This window comes from Somniosus microcephalus, chromosome 20 (assembly GCF_052327205.1).
Source record: "Somniosus microcephalus isolate GS21.2 chromosome 20, FLI_Smic_1.0, whole genome shotgun sequence".
NCBI classification, from domain to species: domain Eukaryota; kingdom Metazoa; phylum Chordata; class Chondrichthyes; order Squaliformes; family Somniosidae; genus Somniosus; species Somniosus microcephalus.
In genome coordinates this window covers 36,104,028-36,131,824 of record NC_141006.1, presented here as the reverse complement: position 1 = coordinate 36,131,824, position 27,797 = coordinate 36,104,028, and the positions used below count along the sequence as shown (strand labels likewise).

General features: G+C 43.6%; 1 protein-coding gene across 1 annotated transcript in view; it reads right to left on the bottom strand.

Annotated features, from left to right (window-relative positions):
- The window catches only part of csmd2 (CUB and Sushi multiple domains 2), an 807,040-nt gene that overhangs the window by 675,078 nt on the left and 104,165 nt on the right, over positions 1-27,797 (bottom strand). Inside the window, exon 5 of the mRNA XM_085962435.1 lies at positions 18,821-18,942. Coding sequence (XP_085818561.1) covers positions 18,821-18,942 — 122 coding nt within the window. The remainder of the gene's footprint in view (positions 1-18,820; positions 18,943-27,797) is intronic.

Sequence of the window (27,797 nt, the reverse complement as noted above, 5' to 3'; positions counted from 1 at the left end):
GTGTTTAGTTCATGATGCTCTGGCCATCATGAGTGTGGGGCAGGCTTGACGGACCAGGAGTGTGAAGGAATATGCCATATTCAGAAAAATACACCATCCTATGAAATAATTCTAGCCTTTAAAACATGACAAACTGGGCTTAAAAATCTAAAAAGCCTCAAAAATGGAAAAGCTGTAAACAGCATACAGGCTTTTGAGATAAGATAAGTTGTTGACACTGAAACAATAGCCTTAATGAAACAGAAGGTTAGAAGTTCCAGAAAGTCTGAAGCCTTGGAAAGAACACAATACCATACCCAGTTAAGGTGTCATAAACCAACACTTTGGAAAGAATCACATAAATTAAAGAAACATATGCCTTCGTAAAAATGACATCAAATGAAACACGGAGACACGAGTCTGTAATATAACCAGTTGAGGTAACTAAGAAGACAATGGTGCACCCGGTTGAGGTGTTTTTAATTTACATGTTGTAAAAAGTTACAAACAGAAGACCTTGCTAAGAATGATATCAAATAGATGCACCTGTTACAACCGTTTTTTATGATAAGCTTGAGACACCTACACAGCAGACACGAGTCCGAATGCTACAAGCTGAACTGGCTGTAAGAATAGCAGGGGTCAACAGAAACATGACTAGAGATAATTAGCTTACATCAGCAGAAAACTTCAAAGGATATACCACTGAGAAAGAGTATAAAAATTGGACTTTCAAATAGGAAGATAGATTCGCTGAAAGGGGCAAAGCGATTCTCAGGCTTCAGAGGCAGGCTCTGTACGTTTTCAACTCTTTGGGAGTGATTTTCATTCACAAGTCGGGAAGGAGGCGGGACTACAACTTTCGGGGTTGTAGTCCCACCTCCATCGAGATGTGGCCAATCCACGCGATTTTAACTTGATTGACCTTGTTGAGCCCGCCCAGCGGGCTCAGCAGGCCAACTAAGGGCCACCCGGCAACAGGTGATGTCACAGACTGAAATTTCATCTGTCAAGACGTTTTGACAGATGAAATATCAGTGTTTCACAGCTATTTGAAGCTGTCAAACACTGACAGTCTTACTTCTAACCTGAGTCCTTCTACACAGACTCAGTTAGAAATCTCACCTGCACAGAAAGCTGCAGGCTGTCACTTTTGACAGATCGCAGCCATTCTGCTTTCTGTGCCGATTAGATGATGGACTCCCGAAACCTAGAGGAAGGAAGGCTGTAAAGGTAAGTACAGGTAATTTAAACTTCTTTACACACTTTAGACACACCAAACACACTTACCTTTGCATTCATGCACACATCACTCACCGGAACACCGACATCTCAACCCCTCCAAGTGCTTCAACCCGACGGCCCAACTCTTCTAACTTGGCGTGGTTTGGAGCCGTCGGGAATCCCACACTTCAAGCTTTAAAATAAGGATTAGGCTAAAAACTGCCTGTTAACTACCCGTTAACAGGCAGCTAATTGGCACTAATCCCTTCCCGCCTTGGGTAGGCGGGTCCCAGTGCGGGGCGGGTACCCGCCTCCTTTGAAACTTACATGGAGGCGGGTTGGGGCGGGATGGTGTCGGGATCCCCGAATTTGGGACTTTAACCCCCGCACGCCTCCAATCCCGACTCCACGGGTCAATGAAAATCGACCCCTTTGAGTCTCGGGTATCAAAAGGTATTTGATTTTGGTGGATATCCTGGAATAAACTAGGAACTGTAAAAAATGTAACAAAGTTAAGATTTGAGAATAAGGATCTCTGATAATAAGAATTGTAAGCTTTTGTATTTGGAACTGTTAATGTTGCAACTGAATCACCAACTGTAATTACCTGTTGGTTCTTTAATAAATCTATATATTTTTAGAATTGTCTCAAATAGTACTTCTGTATCAAACTCGCGAACTCAATCTCTGTACACTCCTTGGTGAGGAGTTGCAGAATTCTGAGGGAGTTTTCCGGACCCTCATAATATCCGGAACGTTGCAGTCTAGCTAAACTTATTAAAAGTGCTATCTGGAGGATGGTAACATCTTCAGGTTATTCCTTTCCTTTAGGGAGAGATAGTCTGGACCTTTAGACCCAATTAAGTGTCTTTAGGATTCGGCTACCTCTAACTTTAGTTGAAATGAACGTCTAGGGAATACACCTGATCCAGGGTTGCCCTAAAGGGGCTAGGACTAGTAATTATCCCTTCAGGGGGTCTTTTCCTTCCTGTCAATTTTGTATGTTTGAATGTTCATATGAATGGAACAGGATCCGCTCAGGGAAGGGAGAATAAACAAAGTAAAAGGAAGTGACTGAATCAGAGAAATAAAAAAAGGCTCTGCATAGACTGAATGAGAAACCAACATAGTTGTTCAAAGTACTTGGAAGAAAATTGCAGATATGCTCAGAGACAGTGAAGTCACTGTTAAGTGTTTTTGATTTGGTTTCTGGGAAATTTGAGTGAACCAGTATGCTGTGTGTTCTATGGACACCGTCAGATGCAAAAAAATTAGTGTACAGGTGGATAGGTGAATCATAAAGATATCAGTGCTGGGAAAGGGAACAATTTCCTGTTTATGGCTCCTGTTATTAGCATCAAACTTTGCCAGCTCAGGGACAGCATGAACAGATTCCCCTCTCACTGCCCAGACAACATTAACAAAATCTCAGAAGCGTATCCTTACACCACCAGAATGAATCTTCTTCCATCTCCCACAGCAGGCATCCTCACGACTCTCCAAGCAAGACTGAGAATTAAATGCCAATTAGTACCAAGTTATGATTAGTTTTTCGCCGTGGACCTGGGCCCAGTAGATGGATTGAAACTCTCCAAACTGAGTTTGCTTTGGACCCTCAAAGTGGGCAGAGATATTCAGCCCATCAGCCCAGGCCATATTTCTGAGAATCAAAGTTGACTTCTGCAGCTACTAATCCCAATTACATTGCCCAGAAAAATGTCGACCTAACCCCTCTACTTTATAGCCTCAGATTAAGAAATCATGTCCTCAGTTTTATATTATGTATTATACTAAATTGAGATTAGTATAATTCCTTCCTCCCCTCTTAAAGAAAGACTTGCATTTCTATAGCGCCTTTCATGACCACTGGACATCTCAAAGCGCTTTACAGCCAATGAAGTACCTTTGGAGTTGAGTTACTGTTGTAATGTGGGAAACGCGGCAGCCAATTTGTGCACAGCAAGCTCCCACAAACAGCAATGTGATAATGACCAGATAATTTGTTTTTTTTGTTATGTTGATTGAGGGATAAATATTGGCCCAGGACACCAGGGATAACTCCCCTGCTCTTCTTCGAAATAGTGCCATGGGATCTTTTACGTCCACCTGAGAAAGCAGGTTTACCGTCTCATCTGAAAGATGGCACCTCCGACAGTGCAGCACTCCCTCAGCACTGCACTGGAGTGTCAGCCTAGATTTACGTGCTCAAGTCCCTGGAGTGGGACTTGAACCCACAACCTTCTAACGCAGATGTGAGTGTGCTACCAAATGAGCCACAGCTGACACTTAAACAATTAACAAGTCCAACCTCACTGTTGCAGAGCATTTACAAAACGGTTACTACCAGAACTCCTACAGTATCAACACTGCATTTATTTTTCCCTATTTAGATGCACTGCAACGTATGTTTATTTCTTTCAGATAAACTCAGAGGAATAGGACTAAAACTCTTTGTAAACTACTTTGACTTGTCACAGGCTCAACAGAGGATAAAAAAGCAACACTGTCCATGTGCAATAAAATGTTATTTTCTATAGTTCCCAAATGCAAGGCTGACGGCTTTAATGGGACATTGTGTTACACAAACTGTCTGCAGAAAACACATCAACGCTGGGAGCTTTCTTACAAACTCCTGAACTGCACAAAAAGACGCCGACAGCAAGATCAGCAGCAACAAGGGAGCTCTCTCTCTGATTTCATAAAGACATAAAAACAGCGGGTTATATTATTACAAATGGATGGCGCATTGAGGCCATCACCAATTCTTAGGTTTTTTCAAAAAAAAGCAAGGGTTTGAAAATCGAATGAGACGTTAAACCGAAGCCCCATCTGCTTTCTCAGGTGGGCGTAAAAGATCCCATGGTACTATTTCGAAGAAGAGCAGGGGAGTTATCCCCGGGGTCCTGGCCAATATTTATCCCTCAATCAACATAACAAGAAAAACAGATTATCTGGTCATTATCACATTGCTGTTTGTGGAAGCTTGCTGTGCGCAAATTGGCTACCGCATTTCCCACATTACAACAGTGACTACACTCCAAAAATACTTCATTGGCTGTAAAGCACTTTGAGACATCCGGTGGTCGTGAAAGGCATTATATAAATGCAAGTCTTAGGCCGTGATGGGGGCGGGACAGCTGGTTTCCAGGTTCCTGTCCCGCTCCAAGCTGCATCCGCTCTGCAGATGTGATTTGACCTTGATTGGCCTTGTTAAGCCTGCCCTGCCAAATAACAGGAAGCGCATTTGATGACACGTCATCAGCCGGTTTCCTTAAAGGCACCATGTCCACTTGGAGTTTGACAGTTGTTCTGTCAGTGTTCGACAGCATTGAGGTGCTGCAAACACTGACAATCACTGCACAAAGGTGAACGCTTGCACCCAGGCTCTCCGGTCACAGCATGCAGGGAGGTTCTCTTCCCTTCCAAGGGCAGAAGAGGCCTCCCCAGGACACCAACTTACCTTGCACCTCCACCCAACCCTCTCTATCTACTTTATCACTTCCCCATCTCACTAGCCACCCCTCACACTCACCCTCATTCTACTGCAAGCATACCAACTAACAACACATGAGGCTTGGCACTTGAGAGGTTTAGCCAATGTCCATGTGAAGTTTCTGGTAATGTGTTGTCATACAGTGAAATCTCTTTTTCAAAAAGTGCCCCTTATTGGACAGATCTGAGCGCACATTGAGAAGTGTCTTACTGAGTTCTAGTGATTGTTCAGTGTTAACATCCTTACTCCCCCCGCCATGGCCCCCCCCCGCTATAGTGATGAGTGTGCATGGAATGGCTTGGACATTAAAGAGATGTTTCACGGTGCTGGTGTGGGATGGTGTCAACCTGCCGCACCATGTGGCAGCCAGGGTTTACAGCGTCAAGTGAAGAAAGTCTGGCCATGGTGATGCCATCGCTGGCCTCACGGCTAGTAAATTTGTCAGAGGCTGATGCCCTGTGTCCAGTGCAGCATCAGGTGATGGTGGAGAATGTCGGTGATGTTGATGTTGGGGCTGATTGTGGAATGATTCGGAGGACCAAGGTCTGATTGTTTCATTGACTCCGATGTTGCTGCAATAGATGGCAGCTGCAGGTGAGATGACAGAAGTGATCTGTCAATGGTGAGAGAGGTTCCCCCAATGAGGTGGCACTGGACATACAGTTGGATCTAAAAATTTGTAAGCTAAAGAAATCTTTATATGCATTAAAAATGCAGTAACCAACATTTTCTGTGCTCAAACTCACCATCTGCAACTTGGCATCCTTGACACCATTTCTGCAGCTGTCAGCTTTTCCCAAAAATCAGAGCAGACTCAAAACACGCCATGTTGAGCTGGCGTGTTCCCCGAACAGCGGGCAACCAGTGGGGGAGAAGATAAAATTAGAAGTAAGCCTCAAAATACCATTAAATTGGCTCTTAACAAGCCATTTAAGTAGCTGAATTGTATCCCCCGCCGCTTGGTGTCGGGTCAGTTCTGCGCAGACAGACCTGACACCTAGGAGACTCGCGTGGAGGCGGGTTGACAGCGGGTTTCCTACCCGCTATTAAATTCACAGTCTTTCTTTTCTTTTAATAAAAATGTCAATCTCAGTGTTGAAAATTTTCAAAAGGCACCTACAGCCTTTTTGGGCAACAGAATTCCAGGTTTCCACTACTCTAGCTGTGAAAAAGTGCGTCCTGCTTTCACTCCTGTATGGCTTAGTTCTAATTTTAAGATTGCGCCTCCTTGTTCTGGATTCTCCCACCAAAGGAAATAGCTTCTCTGTGTCTACTCTGTCGAATCCTTTTACCATTTTAAACACCTCAATTACATCTTCCCTCATCCTTCTAAACTCAGGGGAATACAAGCCAAGTTTACACAAACTGTCCTCATAATTTTACCCTTTCAGCCCTGGTATCATTCTGGTGAATCGACATTGTACTCCACCCCTCCCCCCATCCCAAGGCCTACATCGCTCTGTATAACTGAAGCATTAATTTGTCCCTTTTGTATTCCAGCCCCTTGAGATAATGGCCAACATTGCATTAGCCTTTTTGATTACTTTTTTGTACCTGTGCATTAGCTTTCAGCAATTTGTGTACCTGGACACCCAAATCCCTTTGTTCTTCTACAGTTCCCAGTCTCTTGTCATTAAGATAATATTCCGATTTGGCTTTCTTGTGTCCAAAGTGGATCACTTCACACTTCCCCACATTGAATTCCATTTGCCATAGTTTAGTCCCCTCAGTTATGTCCCTTTATAACTTCTAGCTTCCATCTACATAATTTACTGTTCCTCCTAACCTAGCATCAGCTGCAAACTTGGATATACAACTCTGAATTCCATCATCCAAATCATTGATACATATGGTGAAAAGCTGGGGAACACGACTTGCCACATCCTGCCAATCAGAGTACATTCCCTTTATCCCTGTTGTCTTGCTCACAAAGATTGTTAGTGTGGTGAACTGAGATAGCACACTATTGTAATACTACTTTGAGGGTGGGGTTAATACACGTTGTTGGAACAGAGTAGTGGCTGCTTTACTCTACATCAGCCATATGCTTCACCAAACCTGGCATTAATACTGACAAGGTCTGACAAAATGGAAAGTGCTTAAAGTTATATTAGACATCCTTTCAAATCAAGAAAATTCATCAAAACATTTGGAGAAAAAAACATTTAAAAAAGACTTCTCCCTCCACCGCTCCTCATAATATTCCACTTTTGAGGAAGACCATCACAAGTACTTTGTCATTCCAAGTCATTGAGGTGGATTTTCAACTTGTCACCCAAGCATAATTGATTTCATTGGAAATTAAAATTGGGCGGCTTCTATAACGGGTGTCTGATCCACAACGTCAGTCTTATGCCCGGGTGGCAAGTTGAAAATCTACACCAGTGGGTCTTCTTCAGAGGTCAGTAGGACTTTTTCTCAGAGTTCATGATGATGTTGATTGACCGTTCAAGCCTTGCTCTTGTGGTTCATTAGGAGATCTGAGCCCCTCATCATGTCATTGTCTTGTAACCCACTGTGAGCTATCCATTACCTTGCATGTCGTGCTGTGTGGAAAATACAAGAGCCTCTTCAGTTCCTACTGCAGAAATTAAGGGATAGGACTCCGGAGAGAATGTTCGTGTGCTTCATCACTCATTTTATAGATATTTTTCTCTCAGAGCACCAGGCCTTCTCCGGTGGAATTTGAAAAGTGACAAACTTGTCCGAGTGCAATCAAGTAACAAACATGAAATACGTGTGATCTGGTCTTTCTCCCGTTATCCGCGAGGTAATGTACACCAAGGCAAGCTCGCATGACTGCAGGAGCAGGAACTAACTGCTAATGAATTTCAGCCTTCAGCCACCGACTGACAGACAGCATAATGAGAACCTGATTCACTAATCTTTACGGATGGCAAATGAGCTTTTCCTGACTTGTTTTAAAATTTTGACTTTCGTTTTTCAAAATGAATCACAATCTAATGTGGTATCGGTAGAATGAAGGCACTGATGTTACATTATAATCTGCTTAATTATCTTCCAACAAAGATTATTTGTCTTTTTTGCAGTTCAGCGTTATCCTTCATTAAGCAGTTGAGGTCCAGAGGCCAAGACCAATCAAATGCAGAGCAAACAATATTAAACTACTGTCTAAAAGCAATTCTCAGAGATCAAGTTCTTTGACTTAATACACTGCAGCCAAGAGTTTCCACTTTGGGCGCAATTGGAAATCTGGGTGCAAATTGTGCTCAAAATTGTGCTCGAGTTCCGAAGTGATTGTTTTGCTCCAGTTTCCTCATTTGCATATCACCAAACATAAAATCTGCCGTGAACCAGCGCGATCGGGCAGCATTTCAGAACGTAAGTTTTTTTTGCATTAAAAAATATTCCTAGATATATTTAAGAGTGGTAACCTGGTGCAGTTTTACTAATGCAGCTGGAAAATGGGATTATCACAAAAAAATAAGCACTTTTAAACTGTCAATCCACCATCTGTGAGCAACCTGATTTTAAATAACTGAAAATGACCTTTGAAAAAACTATACCAAACCATTTACTAGTTTCTTTGGTGTACAGTAGTCAGTTTCTTAGTAGATTATTTTAAAAAGTGCCGATTAGTCTCCTTGCGCCTAAAAAAAAAGCTTAATTTTAAGAGCCTCCTCAAATGCCCACAAATGGGCGCAATTAGCGGAAACTCGCAATGGTGATTAATTTGACCGGGAGTGTGGCCAGTTGTATGGGTGGGGCCGGCTTCCGGCGCGACATATTGTAAACCAGCGCAAAAGATCGCAGAAACTCAATTTGCGCTGGGCGGAATTTGCGCTTGAAATTCCTCAATCTTTTGTGCTGGTTTGGCCAATGTTCCACTTCCAAATCATGTACTTGTGGTACAACAGATTCTTACTGAACTTATTGCCACCATGGTCTACAAGCACAAGGACATTTTCAGGTTATGTTGTGTGGTGATCACTTAATCAGTAATAATAGATACTGTACATGAAAACTGGCCAAACATCACAACAGCTCAGTAAGCCTAGGCTTCCAAAATTTAGCAGATTTCATAAGTAGCAAGTGCAGTTCAGAGTGATCACTTTTACCATACTGAGATTCTCACAGTGACTCTGAATGCTAACCCCTACCTTGGCATGGTGCAGAAATATGGGACTTAGCCATGTTTTTACTATGTGGAGATTACTGGTTGCAGAATATGTCAACCAAAGAGTGCAGGAATACAACAAGTTGCTCATGTATGGTTACAATAATTGGGCTAATGAATTCAATTGGCGTTCCAAATCTGATATGTAGGTATCCCAAATGACCACCAATAAGAAACAAAATGATATTTCAATATCAGCTGCATCTTATAGCTCTTGCATGTCACTGAGAATTTCTGGAGCCATGAGGAATATTGATGCAGTGGTGATTCCTCTTAACAGATGATAACTAAAGGCTATGTACTATTAATAGAACCATTAATAGTGCTTACCATAGATTGATCCTTTTTAATATTTATATTTACTGGGCTTCTCTATAAATTCCATTCTGTAAAAGTGAAGCTGAGTATTTGCTAAATAATTGCAACAGACAGAAACAAGGAAAGATTGCTGTAATAAACCAGTTCCAGTGATATCATTAATACCAGGTAACTTTCAAGGAATGCACTTGTCTAACCTTGTCTTACATTATTATATCAGATACGTCCCATTCTTTTCAAAACATAGTTAATTGTAAGAAAAGAAAGACTTGCATTTATACAGCACCTTTAATGACCACCGGACGTCCCAAAGCACTTTACAGCCAATGAAGTACTTTTTGAAGTGTAGTCACTGTTGTAATGTGTGAAACACGGGCCAATTTGCACACAGCAAGCTCCCACAAACAGCAATGTGATAATGACCAGATAATCTGGTTTTTTTTTAGTGATGTTGATGGAGGGATAAATATTGGCCAGGACACCAATGATAACTCCCTTGCTCTTCTTCGAAATAGTGCCATGGGATCTTTTACGTCCAACTGAGAGAGCAGACGGGGCCTCGGTTTAACGCCTCATCTGAAAGACGGCACCTCCGACAGTGCAGCACTCCCTCAGTGCTGTACTGGGAGTGTTAGCCTAGATTTATGTGCTCAAGTCTCTGGAGCACGACTTGAACCCACAACCTTCTCACTCAGAGGCAATGGTGCTACCAACAGAGCCACAGCTGACACTAAGTTTATAAGTTTTGTGTGTGGTAAAGGACTCTACACACAAAAATTAGAAAAACAAACACTATAAAAAGTTTTGCTTTTGAAATACATTGACATGATTTGATTGTATGTAATAATACGAAAAAAGAAACAATTTGCATTTATGTAGCACCTTTCACATTCTCAGGATGTTCCAAAAACACTTCATGGCCAACTTAGTCATGATTATTATTTAGGCAAATACAGCAAACAATTTGTGCACAACAAGGTTCTGCAAACGGCAATGAGATAAATGAGCAATTAGTCTGTTCTGGTGGTGTTGGTTGAGGGATCGTGCCATGGGATCTTTTACTCTGCTTGAACAGGCCCATGTTGCCTCGAAAGTCGGCAGCTCCAACAATGCAGCAATCCCTCAATACTGCATTGGAGTGTCAACCATAGATTAGGTGCTCAAGTCCGAAGTGGGGCTTGAATCCACGACCTTCTAACTCAGAGGCAAGGATTCTACAATGGAGCCAAGACTACCTTCTCCTTTCATTAATGCTTGTGTTAAATGAAAAGACATTGAAAATGCCAAACAATTTTTTAATTCATCCATTACATTTACTTCTTTTCATTGAATAACTTTTATATGAAAGCTGCTATTGCAATTTTAATTACTCAAATGACCTTATTTCTCCATGCCATCATAAATCATAGAATCTTATAGCACAGAAGGAGGCCATTTGGCCCATCATGCCTGTGCTGTCTTCAATCTCAGCTTCTCCAATCTCTCCACATAACTGAACTCCCTCAACAGTGGTATCATTCTGGCAAACCTCCTCTACACCCTCTCCAGGGCCTTCACATCCTTCCTAAAGTGTGGTGCACAGAATTGGACACAATAGTCCAGCTGAGGCCTAACCAGAGATTTGTAAAGGTTTAGCATGACTTCCTCGTTTTTGTATTCAATGTCCCATTTACAAAGCCAAGTATCACCTATGCTTCCTTAACTGCCTTATCAACTTGCCCTGTCATCTTCAAAATAGTACCATGTAGATTATACTGCCTCTCCATGCTGTTTCTCCCGAAGTGCATTATTTTATGTGTCTTCCCATTTCATCAGTCTGCCTATGTCCTTCTGAAGTCTGCTACTACCATGCTCACTATTTATTGCATTGCCAAGTTTTGTATCGTCCACAACCTTTCAAATTGTACTCCCTATATTCTAGTCTAGATCATTTATATATAACAAAAAAAGCAATACCAACTCCATGGGGGACCTCACTGCATACTTCCCTCCAGCCAGAAAAACATCCATTCATCACTACTCTCTGCCTCCTATTTCTTAGCCAATTACACACCCAAGTTACCACCATCTATTTAATACTATGTGCTTCTATTTTCCAAATAAGTGTGTTATGAGGTACTTTATTTAATGCCTTATGAAAGTCCATATATGCAACATCCAATGCATTACCTTCATCAATCCTCTTTGTTACTTCATCAAAGAACTCAATCAGGTTCATCAGACACGATTTGCCGTTAACAAATGCATGCGAGTTGTCCCTTATTAATTCATGCTTCTCCAAGTGAGAATTAATTTTGTCCTTGACAATGGTCTCGAGTAGTTTTCCTACCACTGACGTTAGACTGATTGGCCTGTAATTACCAAGTTTATCCCTCTCTCCTTTTTTGAATAGGGTTGTAATTGCAATCCTCCAGTCCTCTGGCACCACTCCAATATCCAAAGAGCATTGAAAGATTGTGGTCAGAGCTTCTGCTATCTCCATGCTAGCTTCCCTCAGCAGCCTACGATGGATCCCATCTCGACCAAGTGACTTGTTAACTTTGAGTGATGTCAACCTATTTAGCACCTCCTTTATATCCATTTTATTATCCTATCCAACATCTCTACTCCCCCCTCCACCACTCTGACATGTAGTATCCTCTTCTTTTATGAAGACAGATGCAAAGTGCTCATTCAGTACCTCAGTCATGCCCTCTGCCTCCACAAGATTTCCTTTATTGTCCCTAATCGGCTCCACCATTCTTTAACTATCCTTTTACTTATTTTACCTTTATAAAAGACTTTTGGGTTCCCTTTTATGATACCTCCTAATCTTTTCTCATGCTCTCTCTTTGCTCTTATATCCTTTTTCAATTTCTCCCCTGCACGCTCTGTATTCTGCCTGGTTTACTACTGTATTCTGTACCTGACATCTGTCATAAACCTTTTTCGGTTTTATTTTAACCTCCATTTCTTTTGTCATCCGGGGAGCTGTAGCTTTGGATGCCCCATCTTTTCTCCCTATGGCAATATGCTTGGTTTGTACCCAAACTACCTCTGACTTGAAGGCCTGCCATTGCTCAGTTACTGTTTTCCTGGCCAATCTTTTCTTCTTCTCTCCTTCACCTATGCTAGATCCCGTCTCAAATCATTGAAATTGTCTCTCTTCCAGTTGAGTATTTTGACCTTTGATTTTTCTTTGTTCCTTTCCATAACCACTTTAAACCTAATTATATTATGATCACTATTACCCAGATGTTCTCCCACTGAAACACACACCACTTGCCCTACTTTCTTCCCCAGAACTAGATTGTTGGGCTAGAAATATACTGATTAAGAAAGTTCTCCTGTACATATTTTAGGAATTCTTCATCCTCCTTGCCCGTTACTCTGTTTTCACCCCGGTCTATATTAGGATAATTGAAGTCCCCTACTATTACTGCTCTTTACATTTCTCTGAAATTTGCCTACAGATTTACTCCTCTATCTCCTTCTCACTATGTGGGGGTCTATAGTAAACGCCTAGCAGTGCAACAGCTTTTTTCTGTTCCTTAACTCGAACCAATAAATTCAGCCTTTGAACCCTCTAGTATATCATTACTCTTTAGAACTGTAATATCCTTGATCAGTAATGCCACCCCGCTCACTTCTTTCTTTTTCCCTTCCCTATCCCTCCTGAATACATTGTAGCCAAGAACGTTTAATTCCCATTCCTACCCATGTTAAAGCCAGGTCTCCGTTATAGCCACTATATCATAGCCCCATGTGGCAACTTGCGCCTGTAGCTCGACAACCTTATTTGTAACACTCCTCGCATTAACACACGTGCATTCCAACACCATGCTAGTCTGCTTTGCTTTTTTTTCTCCATTTACTTCCTGCCCTTCTACACTATTCTTGTTCTGTTGCTGTTTGTCCCTCCTAGTTTTCTATGCACCTTGTCTCTCCTCTCTGCTGCTGTGTCCTGGTGCGCCTTCCCTTGCCAAATGTGTTTAAACCCTCCCCCACAGCACTAGTTAACCTCCCCGCGAGGATATTGGCCCCAGCCCTGTTCAGGTGCAATTTGTCCAACTTGTACACATCCCTCCTGCTCCATTACTGGTCCCAATGCCCCAGGAATCTGAAGCCCACTCACCTGCGCCACTACATGTGCTATTTTAATATATTAAGCTACAAAAAATGAAAAACAATTGCATGAAACAAGAGCTTAGAAAGCTTTCCTTTACAAAATAATGTATGCATCAACTGTGATCAAAGCAAGTCTTATTAATGTCTCATGAATTCCTGATAAGTGAATAAAATGTTGCAGAACACAAGCTATTCATATAACAGGAAACAATGGTGTTTCCATCATGTCAGGTGAAAATGGCCAGGTTGAGACAACGGATGATGCTGAGTAAGTGACACTACAAGGTGAAATCAAAGCGTTTGTGTCAAAAACGGTCAGAGTAGGGTGTAGAAAATTAGAAATGCATAAATAACCCTGTAGTATTGAGTAATGTGCAACTAATTAGTATATGTAGGTCAATCACATCATAGAGGTTGAGTGTAAAAGCTTAGAGAGCTGACTGTAACCATGGGAATGCAAGTTAATTACTTTTGCAAGTACCACCCCCCCCTGATTAATGAATATTAATGACCATTTCAAGAAAAGGATAGAGGAGTTTAGGGAGATGAGAGTTGAAGTTTTGAAGCTAGTGAAAAATGTCTTGGTGTCCAATGAAAAAGGAAGAGCTTATATTTTTTTGACCAAAGCGATAGCAAAATAACTGATAGTAATTGTACAGGGATGATTCAAACATTGTGTTATTTTGACTATAATACAAAGATGGCAGTTAGCTGTAAGGTTTAAAGAAAAATATCTAGAAATGCCCCACACTGACGGTGTCTGACTAGAGTCTGCACCTTTATCATTGTTGATTGCCTAAAGCTCACTTGTTGCAACTTAATTCAAATAATTCAGCATTGTATAGTACGGTAGATAAGAGATAACTTGACTAAATTCAATGTTGGGGGAATATGTAATTGTTGCTTTAAAACTATGCTAATAGCAGGTTTGAAATTGTAAAGCAAAGAATTTGAGGGGGAAAGGGAATAGTCAAAGACCTGTAAGGAGGTCATCCCTCTGCCAATACCACCCATAGATTTTCCAGAACAGGTACAGTCTCTTTCTTAATGCTAAACCAACAAGGAAGCAGGGGCGATAAAGGTGGACACCTCTCCCTGTGGATAGCAATGCAGGCAGCATAAACCGACAGTGGAGGCAGCATGAACCGACAGTGGAGATAGCATGAACCGACAGTGGAGGCAGCATGAACCGACAGTGGAGGCAGCATGAACCGACAGTGGAGGCAGCATGAACCGACAGTGGGGGCAGCATGAACCGACAGTGGAGACAGCATGAACCGACAGTGGAGGCAGCATGAACCGACAGTGGGGGCAGCATGAACCGACAGTGGAGACAGCATGAACCGACAGTGGAGGCAGCATGAACCGACAGTGGAGGCAGCATGAACCGACAGTGGGGGCAGCATGAACCGACAGTGGAGACAGCATGAACCGACAGTGGGGGCAGCATGAACCGACAGTGGAGGCAGCATGAACCGACAGTGGAGGCAGCATGAACCGACAGTGGAGGCAGCATGAACCGACAGTGGAGACAGCATGAACCGACAGTGGAGGCAGCATGAACCGACAGTGGAGGCAGCATGAACCGACAGTGGAGGCAGCATGAACCGACAGTGGAGGCAGCATGAACCGACAGTGGAGACAGCATGAACCGACAGTGGAGACAGCATGAACCGACAGTGGAGACAGCATGAACCGACAGTGGAGACAGCATGAACCGACAGTGGAGGCAGCATGAACCGACAGTGGAGACAGCATAAACCGACAGTGGAGACAGCATAAACCGACAGTGGAGACAGCATAAACCGACAGTGGAGACAGCATGAACCGACAGTGGAGGCAGCATGAACCGACAGTGGAGACAGCATAAACCGACAGTGGAGACAGCATAAACCGACAGTGGAGGCAGCATGAACCGACAGTGGAGACAGCATAAACCGACAGTGGAGACAGCATGAACCGACAGTGGAGACAGCATGAACCGACAGTGGAGACAGCATGAACCGACAGTGGAGGCAGCATGAACCGACAGTGGAGGCAGCATGAACCGACAGTGGAGGCAGCATGAACCGACAGTGGAGACAGCATGAACCGACAGTGGAGGCAGCATGAACCGACAGTGGAGACAGCTTGAACCGACAGTGGAGGCAGCATGAACCGACAGTGGAGGCAGCATGAACCGACAGTGGAGACAGCATGAACCGACAGTGGGGGCAGCATGAACCGACAGTGGAGGCAGCATGAACCGACAGTGGAGGCAGCATGAACCGACAGTGGGGGCAGCATGAACCGACAGTGGGGGCAGCATGAACCGACAGTGGAGGCAGCATGAACCGATAGTGGAGGCAGCATGAACCGACAGTGGAGACAGCTTGAACCGACAGTGGAGGCAGCATGAACCGACAGTGGGGGCAGCATGAACCGACAGTGGAGGCAGCATGAACCGGCAGTGGAGACAGCATGAACCGACAGTGGGGGCAGCATGAATCGACAGTGGAGGCAGCATGAACCGACAGTGGAGGCAGCATGAACCAACAGTGAAAGACTCCTGGATACTGAGCCTACTACTTTGGTTGAAGATGGGCCTGGTGCAGAGCAGCCTTGGCTTCAAAATAAACATCACATGTCAGTTTGACCATGTGTAAAATTATGTGAAGACAGAATTGTCTCCAGCATAACTGATCTGACACGTGTACAATGTACTGTGAGAAAAAGAGCTCACTTACAAAGCCATTAGAGTGGTTCCGACAGCAGCATTCAGGACTTTATTCAAAGTAGGGGTACAGGTTACATTGAATTTAAATGCTAAATGTTTAATGGATGTGTGCCAGAGTCTCTCACAATAGTCATCTGGTCCACCAACTGAATAGCTGCTCTTCGATTTAAAATAATCTTCCTGCAATTATCTAGCTAGGGTCAATGATTATGATGTGGTGTGCATTATTTTGATTTCCAAAAAGCATTTATCACAGCACTGTTGAAACATTTTGAAAGTTTTTCCCTGTATTTATTACATGGGCATCAATGTTCCTTAAGTTTTTACAGCATCATTTGGGAAAAAGCAGTGAAAATAGCTGCCAGACCATTCCCATCAGTGGCTCCTGTAGGGTCGAGGGTTTAAGTCCCAATCCTGTTGACTGAATCATGTGACGTGTAAGTCCTTAATTAAAACGTAAATTAATTCAAGGTAGACTCTAATAATTGTTCTACACTGCAATCATTATTATAGATTATTTGAAACATATTTTAATAAGTTTCATAATTATAAATTACAAGTTGCCAACATGTTTGGCACCACTTCAAGTATTCACCTCAATTTCAAGATGACTGGGACATGAGTAGACTTCATTAAAATGTTATGAACTTTTAAGAAATTTGAAGGGCATGCGGGTAGATGTTCACCTTCACTTTCTGGGCGGTAATCAGGCAGAGCGGATCACCCATCCTTTACATTACCCGCCTGATTTTCATTCCTTTGATTTCAATCCGATAACGGCCATTTTACAACATCGCTGAAAGTTAAACCTACCCCCAAAAAAGTGATAAACCTGTTGAATGGAGTTCTAGGTGAGGTAATGGAGACAAAAACCTCAAACCATTTAAAAGACAGTTGGATGCAGTGATAGAAGGAATATGATAGATTGGGAAATGCTGATGTACAGAGGGACCTGGGTGTCCTTGTACACCAGTCACTGAAAGCAAACATGCAGGTGCAGCAAGCAGTTAGGAAGGCAAATGGTATGTTGGCCTTCATTGCAAGAGGATTTGAGTACAGGAGCAAGGATGTCTTACTACAGTTATACAGAGCCTTGGTGAGACCACACCTGGAGTACTGTGTGCAGTTTTGGTCTCCTTACCTAAGAAAGGATATACTTGCCATAGAGGGGGTGCAGCAAAGGTTCACCAGACTGATTCCTAGGATGGCAGGACTGTCGTATGAGGAGAGATTGGGTCGACTAGTTTAGAAGAATGAGAGGGGAATCTCATTGAAACGTATAAAATTCTGACAGGGCTAGGCAGACTGGATGTAGGGAGGATGTTTCCCCTGGCTGGGGGGTCTAGAACGAGAGGTCGCATTCTCAGGATACGGGGTAGGACATTTAGGACTGAGATGAGGAGAAATTTCTTCACTCAGGGTGGTGAACCTGTGGAATTCTCTACCACAGAAGGCTGTGGGGGCCAACTCACTGAATATATTTAAGAAGGAGATAGATAGATTTCTAGACACAAGGGGCATATGGGGAGAGAGTGGCAATATGGTATTGAGATAGAGGATCAGCCATGATCATATTGAATGGCGGAGCAGGCTCGAAGGGCCGAATGGCCTACTCCTGCTCCTATTTTTCTATATTTCTATACATTTCTCTAGATATATGAACTACGATTGTTCCAAATTTGTGCTGGGTCAGCTGGTCTCAGCCAGGGGCAATGACAGCTGAAGCACTGGGTTAGGGATATCTGGGCTAGAGATCCTGCTCCTCATCATTATCGAGTGACCGTTGCTTCAAGAAGTCTATGTGTGTGTGTTCATATGCAAACATTGGCCAAGATCAGGGTAGCACTTGACGACCCATCGTGGAATACTATGCTGCGGACATGAACTGTCATTGTCACACATGAAGAATGAGATTGCAGAGGGCATTGTATGGTGATGGTATCACTCCCCACCCAGGAGTCAATACATTTAGATGAGAAGGAGAGTGCGAAGACTGGCAGAAAACAGAGGATGGGGGAAAAAAGCACACTACCTGGATGAAACAATCTACAATCATGATGTTTGAGACCCATGTGGTGTTTTAGAGTTGAGCGCATACTTTCCATTAGGTGTTAAACGTGACTCCCGAGTCTGAAGGTTCTGGGTTCAAGTCCCTCTCCAGAACTTGAGCACATAATCCAGGCTGACAGCTCAGTCCAGTGCTGAGGGAGTGCTGCACTGTTGGAGTTGCTATTTTTCGATGAGACGTTAAACCGAGGTCCCATCTGCCCTCTCAGGTGGACTTAAAAAATTCCACGGCTCTATTTCGAAGACAAGCAAAGGAGTTCTCCCTGGTGTGCTGGCCAATATTTATCCCTCAACCAACATCACTGAAACAGATTATCTGGTCATTATCACATTGTTCTTTGAGAGCTTGCTGTGTGCAGATTGGCTGCCACGTTTCCTACATTACAACAGTTACTACACTTCAAAAGTATATAATTGGCTGTGAAGTGCATTGGGATATCCTGAGTTTGTGAAAGGTGCTGTATAAATGCAAGTCTTTCTTCTTTCTTTTCAAAGTGAAGGATTTTGGAAGAAGGGGCTGTGGGGAAGGAAATCGTTTTTACACTTCTTTATACTCCAAGAATTAAAGTTAAAGTGGAAGTCAGAATGACCTTTATTACTTACCAGTATGAGCTGTTCACATTCCCTTTGACTTTTTAAACTGTCACCAGGTTTTAGGAAAATGTAATTCTTTCTGGCAAAAGAAAGCCTGGGAGTCAGCCAGCCATCAAGCAGGGAATGGCTGGGGCAACAGGAGAAGATGACCTAGATTTGGGAGGGCAAAATGTAAGAGGCTTACCTTGTCGGAATCGGAGGCAGTAATCACCCACACACAGTGTGCATCACTATCATACTGAACCGGAAAATTAGGGGACGAGATAACGCCAGTGGGACCATTCAGATGGGCACCACATACTCGAGCTGTAACAAAAGAGTTTGAAACCGTTCAGAACAGTGGAACTGTGCTCAATTAGTATGAAGAATTATTTGATGCTGTGAATGGATATGTCTCGATAGCATTATAAATATCATTAAAGTTAGACATAGTCAGTTGCTGGTCAATTTTAGCTCAATTCACTTCAGCTGAAAGACAATAAGTATACAGTACTTGTGTGACTAAAGCAGCAGGCAACTTTAAAAATAGATTAGATACATTTTCCAAAGCATGGAATTGCTGTCAACTTCAACAATAAAATGTTACACATCTCCTTAAAGCTTTGCCCTCATAGTGCCTGCAATTACTATTCTTGCTGCTCTGTTTTAAGACAAATAATCCCCCAAATCTAAACTCATTTCAAGGAATTAGATGGAAGACAAAATGAATACAAAGACACACGACAATTACTGATGCGAAAAGCTGTGCGAATCTTGATGAGCAATATAAAAGGTTTGTTCTTAGCATTATACGAAGCTGTGTGTATATATACTCTCCTATCAATACAATAATCACTATCATTTTAGGATGTATAGCCAGAAGGATAGGACATAGGCCCCAGTGCGTAAGTAAGCTTATTTTAAACACGGGTATGCTGCTACTCAGAGCGCTATTTACAATTCTGGTTACTATACTACAGTGGAGACTATCTGACTTTGGAGAGTGAACAGAGGAGGGCATTTAAACCAATACCAAGATTTAGGCACCTGAGCTATAAGCAGAGATTAAGGAAGCTGGAAAAGTTTACACTGGAGAAAATGCAGCTCAGCAGAGGCCTAATCAGAGTTTAGCAGTTCTAAGGGGTTTAGATAAACTGAACGCCAGTAAATTGTTTGACGTAGCCACAAAATCTGCAAGCTCAAAGGAGGGAAAATTAATAGTTTAGATTTAACTCCTTCTCACAAGGGTTGGGAACTGTGCAGAACAGACTGCCCAGAGGGACTGTGCACACAAATTCAAGACAGAACTGGACATTTTGTTTTCTTGGTGAAATAAGCAATTGAGTCATATAAAAGATATAAAGGCTGATTGCACAGTGCTGTGCTTCCAGCGGGGAGCCACACTAGCAGGGAGCACATCAAGAGAAATCACTGACATGCAGCCCATGAATTCCCACCTATTAAAACGAGTGGCCGGAAAATCACAAACTCTGCATCCACAATCTCCTGCAATGCACTCCCCATGGATACTTGTTCCCACTAGAAGGATGTGATTGCAGAATCAGTACTTCCGGAGCTCTGGGGCAGACCAGATGGACCCAATGGGGGAGAAATTGGGTAAGTAGCGCTACTTGTTAGCGCCTAAAGAGGCAGGCAGTGGCTGTAGCGCCACTGGCTGCGCCTCCCGCGATATTGAGTTGGAGCGATAATGGTGGCGTTAGTCTTTTGCGCTGCGCCGCCACCGATGACGTCATCGGTGTGTGCAGCGCCCCGTTCGCGATATTTGGTAGCGAACGCCACAGTTGCGCCGTTCGCTACCCGCGCCCGGTTCACGGGGCCTTACTGTGCCGGCAGCGGCGCAAGTTAAGGCGGAGGTGCGGGGCGGCCGCCTTTTTCGGTGGCCGCCTGCCAGCACCTCCGTCCCCAGGCCTCCTAACCCCCCCCCCCCCCCGGCGGCATTGCCGGCTGTTTCCCGAGAGCCCGGCACTTCTCCTTGGTGCCGGGCTCATTTGCGGCACTCGCGATCGGGGTTCGCGCTGTTGCAGGCACCTCCCCCTTAACAGTGGGAGGAAGGCCTGCAGTACCGCAGCGTGCCATGCCGCAGCGTGTGGCGCTGCGGCACACTGCGCTGCGATATTCAGTTTCAGCGCCCCAAGAGGGACGCGGAGCGCCTCGAGCCTCACCCCGTGTCCCTCGAGGGGCAATGAAACTGAATATCTGACGATCGCTGAAGCCGCGAACGCTGTGCTAAATCCTGCGCTCAGGCGACTTTTGCACCACTTTGGCGCCCCAACCCAATTTCTAGGCCCATGTGTTTTTTTCAAGTCTTGGGTTCCTATCACTTAACTGCAAAATAACAAAATGATATTCTTCATGCTGCACACTAATGGTTGTTACGATTGATGTCGCCAAACACTCCAAATATTCACCTCGGATTATATTCCCTTTCTACTTGGCCCTATAAAATAAAAGGCAAAGGCTAGGATTTTGTCTGTCATTTACAGTACTGTAGTAGATTTTTCAACAGTGGTGCTGAAAAGGACAGCTACCAAGCAACATCTGCATTCTCCTCTCATTGGTCCATTTTTATTTCCCCATTTCAACTTAATTTTCCTTTTAGACTGCGAATTCTACAACATGTGGCTGGAATTTCATCCTGTCTAGAGTGAGGCCTGTTGTGATCACCCCTCCAGGTGCTCTGCATGAGCTGAACCAGCTCCTATGGTGTGAATAAAACCAGTCTCTCATGGTTTAATCACAGGCATCAAGTCACACTTCCAGAAAAAAGGGACAATTCATTATGGGGAGTAAAAGAAAATTAAAAACCAGTTACTATCCCTTCTCTGAACTCCGCCAGTAGCTCTTCATCAAAGGAGCTTTGGAACAGGGACAATTGGGTTTGCCTCCACGAGGAAGAATTAACTGCATCTACTTTTGCCATATAAATTTCAAAATATTGAATCACAACACAAAGCAGTTATTGTAATAGTTGCATTTCTTGAAAAGGAATCAAGTACTACTGACTAGAACAGAGCCAGATATAATATTAATTAGACCAGCGTGCAGAAAAGCAACACCTTAATTCAGTCTATTTTCACATGCATAATGCAAGTACAATAAATGTCATACACCAGACACAACAACTTAAACGCAATTTATTTGCAGATTGAACACAGGATGCTATCTGAGCATGGAAATTGGATAGAAATGACTGAACAGCTCCAATCCACAAGAACCAGCTTGGGATTGTTCAAATCTGTTTCCATTTGTTCCCCTTTCCCTATTGCCCTACCACCCCTGAACCACATCACAGATTTGTTGTGAACATCGATCTCGTTTTTCTCATTATAGAGAGCAGAATGGTCAAGATCGGGAGCACCTCCAAGGACATCATCGTTGTGGTTATTTGGGATGCTTGGATAATGAGGAAGGAACCATCCCTTTACACAGATGACCCAGCAGAAATGGACAACAATTACTTACAATGAAACTTCCAAATGGATTTATTCTACTCATCTGGGTAAAAGATCTGAACACATGGAACAGAGCAGCTTTCCATCTCAGGCATTGAGTGTCAAGCACTCCCAGGTCAGGTATATCTGGTAAGCTGCAATATTATGACTCACCCCCAACAACAGAATATCCAGCTCCTGCACATTAGAGTGAACTTTTCAATTTTGTGCTGTGGGATTACATTCACTACTAACAGGTCAATTGAGATGGCCTTAATCCATAGGGCTTTTTACTACCAACACAGAAAGAAGTCTTATTGTCTCACTAATTTGGTCCTTGCTTCAAACCAAAGTCCCTGATCTGAGAGGGGAATTTTTCAAACCACTAAGCAAGCAAATCTGAAGTCAATGCTAAATTTGAGCTTTGAATCGCCAAGTCAGTAACAACACACTCCTTAACTTACAGTTAGCAAACTAACCAGCAGAAAAAGGTGCGTCAATAATGTAAGATTCGCAAAATTTTCATTAAATAATCACGTAGGAAAATAGGGTTAATAAAACAGCTTTATTGACCAAAAGAAGCTTATACAGAGAAACCTTTGATAAAAGGGCACACAAAATGGCCGCCAGACCTCGTGACCAGCTTCTGGGACCATTTGAATTTCTGTTACTGCAAGCCAGACAGGCTTGTGGATTGAGGACATTAAAAGCCCGCGAAAACCAGTTTCGGGAAGCCGAAACTCATGGAACTGAGCATACATATTGATTAGATTATAAGTACAGGACAGATTTGGGTGGCAGGATGAGACCCATCAAGAAATGGGCGGACAATTGAACGAACGCTTAAACCCATTACACTGTACAAAGAGAAGCCGTTTAACAGCCATCCAGGGCAATCTCCAGACCGATCAATATACAAACCAAGTTACGGTAACAAAGCAAAGACATTATCGGCCCAGGAAGGCCAGTTAAGCTATCACCGACTCCCGTTATGAAGACAAAACACCCCTGCAGAGAGTTCTGCCCGCCAAAATTATTACAAAGACAGGACTATGATTTGGCGGGAGATAAGAATGTTCCAAAAAGGTACAACTGTGGATTGAGTAAAGTCCATCAGTGAGTTCTCCATCGGTACGCTTCGGGACAGACTCCATCGGAACTAAGCAGCACTTCGGTTCGGAACGTGGTCGGTGTTCGGCCAGGCAAGGCCCGGCCATGACGAGAAGACGACGAGAAGAGTTCGGCTTGGAAGCCAGCTCGGCCAGGCAAGGCCCGGCCACGACGGGAAGACGACGAGGGAGGCCCGGGTACTTTTGTCGGGAGATCATCGACGACCCAGGCCGGAGAAGAAGACCCTCAGGGCCCAGGTACTCCAATCAGAAGGACAATTATGACTGTATAAAGAGTCATCGGGAGATCATCGACGACGCAGGCCGGAGAAAAAGACACCCAGGGCCCGGTACTCCAGTTCGTCAACATCACATCGGCGAGCACTCATCGCAGGAGAACCAAGAGGAAAACAAACTGCGCCAAAAGCTTCCAAACCCATGTGACGACGGAAAGCTGTGTCGAAAGGCTGCAAAGCCTTTTTCGCAATTCATAAAGTGGTGAGCATGATCCCGAGTCCCTCAAATCGAAACTTAGTTAGGTCTAGGGGAGGGGGTTAAGGGTAATTGTAATGTGTTACCCCTTTTACGATGTGCCGTGTGTTCCCCATTTCTATAGAGTTAAGTTTATAGATGTGTACATGCTTGTAGTTGCTTTAATCTGTGCATATGACATGTATTTTATAATGCTGCAAACTGTTCAATAAAGGCATCCATTTCGTGCTATTCGACCTGGTCTATTGAGTTTTTCTGCACTACAGCTCCGTGCACCTAAGTCCAAGGTCTAGGACCGTAGGGGCGAGTGGGTCGAACCACTCACGGGTAATTATTGCAAGAAGCCTGGCAGGAGACCAGAGCAAGCAAGAGAAACCCCCTACAATAAACAGTACATGTATTGCTTTAGATTTGGCCAAATAAAATAGTCATTATCTTATTCTTGCACTATGGACAACTGACATTTTAAGATTCTTGTTTTCCATTAATTATGAAATCAAAAGTTTTTTCAGAATGATTATGCATCTTTGGAGAGGTTTTTAAATATTGAAAACCTAGCTGTGGGATTAATTTGGCTTTGTGCTTCCTTCTGCATCAGTAAGACTTCTCTGAAACGCTTTGTTTAGGGTGAAGACTCTTTCTCATTAACAATACAAGAATTACTCCCCCATCCACATTGAGAATGAAAAAAAGTGTTCTCTTTTGGGCTCACATTTCATAGTATGTGCAGATATTCACAAAGCTGAAGATCCAAATTTTAAATCCAAGTACAAAAACTCAGTGCTTCCCTTTTGCTACACCACTGGGAAAAACACATTGGATGCCTGAGCAAATATGGTCACTAGCATTAGTTGAGGTCCCACTGGAATAGGTTGTAATATCAATAAGTCTTAAAAAATGTATAAGAGAAGATGTAGTTCATTAGCTCTTTGAGCTAAAACATTACTTTTACATATGAATAAAAGATGACCTCTCCAGATGAACCTTCTAGTCATTATATTTATCCCCACAAACTGTTAAGAAAAAAAAGTCTATAATGACCATGTTTGGGATGGAATTCAAGTGATCTTTGTGTAGTGTCCGTGTGTAGATAAAGACACTGAAGACAGGAGTTGGTTCATAGGTATTTACTAAGCAAGTCTGGGGGGGGGTTCTAAAGGATATACACAATACACAGGCTTATATAGCCCAAGTGGCAATTACCGGCATTACGCACACCTGGGGCTCTTAAAGGCACATACACCACAATTCCTCCCCTTCCAGCTAACTAGTACATCATATTTTAAGTAATGATTAATTACATGTTATATGCAAAATAATATACATTGCTGTATTAATTAATTATAAGTTAGTCTCTCAGGAGGCTTCCTGACTCGGTCCGGATAACGCCTCGGGGGTGTAGTAGTTTCTGGTGGTGTAGTAGGTTCTTCTGGCAAGGCTGATTCGGCTTGAAGGCCAGTGTCGGGTTCATCGGGTTCCAGTATCACCCGATCGGAGGTAGATATGGGTATCTCTACTTCATCGTTAGATGTATAGCGTGGTGGTGTAGGTTGTCCCCTTTCGGATGACTTGATGATTTGATCAGCATGGCGCCTTATTATGCTTTCTCCGATGTCCACGGTATACATCAGTGGTCCTAGTTGTGTGCAGATAGTTCCAGGCTGCCATTTCTCGGTACGGTAGTCCCGGGCCAAAACTGGTTGGCCTATCTGGAAGGCCCTAGTTGGCCTTTCATTCATGCCCTGAAACTGCCGGTTCTCCACGTCCCTTCGGGTGTTGGGCTTGACCAAATCCAGCCGGCATCTTAGGTTTCTATTGTAGAACATCATGGCGGGAGTTTGGTTTGTAACCATATGTGTTGCATTCCTATATGCAAATAAGAAGTTATCCACCTTGTGCTGAAGTTTTATGTCTTCATTACCCATGGCCTTTATGGCCTTCTTAAAGGTCTGCACAAACCTTTCAGCCAATCCATTGGTGGCGGGATGGTATGGGGCGGACGTGTAGTGCTTTACCCCATTGTTCTTTAAGAACTTTCTGAATTCTTCGGACACAAATTGCGGTCCATTATCAGAACATATCTGTTCCGGCAGCCCATTCCTGGCAAATATGGTCCTTAATACTGTGATGGTTTTTTCCGTGGTGGTGGAGGACATCTTTATTACCTCCGGCTACTTGGAGTGTGCATCAACTGCGATTAAGAACATTGAGTCCATAAATGGACCAGCAAAGTCGATGTGCACCCTTTGCCAGGGAGATGAGGGCCACTCCCATGGATGTAGAGGGGCCTGTGGCGGAGCATTTTGGACCTTCTGGCATCCTAGGCAGCTCTTGGTCATGTCTTCGATGTCTCCATCGATACCTGGCCACCATACAAACGCCCTAGCTATGTTCTTCATTTTCACTCCACCCAGATGCCCCTCGTGAAGCTCCTTTAGCACTTTATCCTGGAGTTTGGGTGGAATCACCACTCTGGATCCACACATCAAGGTTCCTCGGCACACTGACAGCTGTTCTCTTCTTTGCGAGAATGCTGGCAACAGTGGTTCGCCATGTGCTGGCCATCCCTTCACTGTTAACTCGTAGACCCGTGAGAGAGTAGGGTCATTTCTGGTCTCCCTTTCAATGGCAGAATTTGTCACCGGTAGACATTCGACTATGGTAGAGTGGAATATCTCTACTGGGTCTACTGTAGGTGCCTCTTCTATCGTTGGCAACGGCAGGCGCGATAAACCGTCAGCATTCCCATGCTGTTTTGACCCTTTGTATTCAATGTTGTATTGGTGTGCCCCTAGAAAAAGGGACCACCTCTGTAGTCTTTGTGCCGTCATAATGGGGACACCTTTCTTAGGGTTGAATATGGAGATGAGGGGTTGATGGTCAGTCAGCAAGGTAAATTTTTGTCCGTGTAGGTAATGGTTGAATTTCTTCACTCCCCATACCAGGCTGAGTGCTTCCCTGTCTATCTGGGAATAGTTACGCTCAGCTGAGTTCAATGAGCGTGACACAAAAGCTATCGGCCGTTCCGAGCCATCAGGGAATCTATGGGACAATACCGCTCCTATGCCGTAAGGGGATGCATCGCACGCCAGTCTGATTGGTAGTGATGGGTTGTAATGAGCCAAAACTTTCTCGGATGTGATTAAGTCTTTACATTTATGGAAGGCACGTTTACAGTCTTCGTTCCATTTCCAAATCACTCCTGTGTGTAGAAGATCATTAAGAGGGTGTAGAATAGTTGATAAGTTCGGTAAAAATTTATGATAGTAATTTATTAATCCCAGGAATGACCTCAATTGTGAAACATTTTCAGGTGCTGGGGCTTTTATAACTGCTTCAATTTTTTCAGGTGACTTATGCAACCCTTCCTTATTAATTATGTGGCCACAATATGATATCTGATTTTGGAAAAATTCGCACTTGGGGCGATTTGCTCGTAGGCCCCGTTCTTTCAGCCTAGTGAGCACCTGCTCCAAATTGGCAAGGTGCTCGTTGTCGTTTTCTCCTGTTATAAGGATGTCGTCTAGGTAACACTGAGTCCCCAGAATCCCTTGCAGGACTTGCTCCATAGCTCTTTGCCAGAGAGCTGGAGCTGATGCCACTCCAAAAACCAGTCGATTGTACTGGTACAGGCCTTTGTGTGTGTTTATTGTGAGATACTTTTTAGAGGTCTCCTCAACCTCCATCTGTAGATATGCCTGTGCCAAGTCAATTTTTGTGAAACGTTTTCCTCCGGATAGTGAGGCGAAAATATCTTCTATCCTCGGAAGAGGATACTGTACCGTGTGAAGGACCGGGTTTACAGTCACCTTAAAGTCCCCACAGATGCGAATTTTTCTCTGTTCCTCAGAGTTATTTTTCAATGCTTTTTTCATGACTGGAACGATGGGTGTTGCCCATTCGCTCCAATCTATTTTGGATAATACGCCTGCCTTTTCCAAATTCTCCAGCTCTGCCTCGACTGCCAGACGTATTGCGTATGGCACCGGTCTTGCCTTAAAAAATTTTGGAATTGCTGCATCTTCCACTTTTATTGAGGCGGTGATGCCTTTCAAGGTTCCTAGTTTCTCTTGAAACACTTCTTTGGCGTTGGCCAAGATGTCTTTTAATCGTTCAGGTATGATGTCAT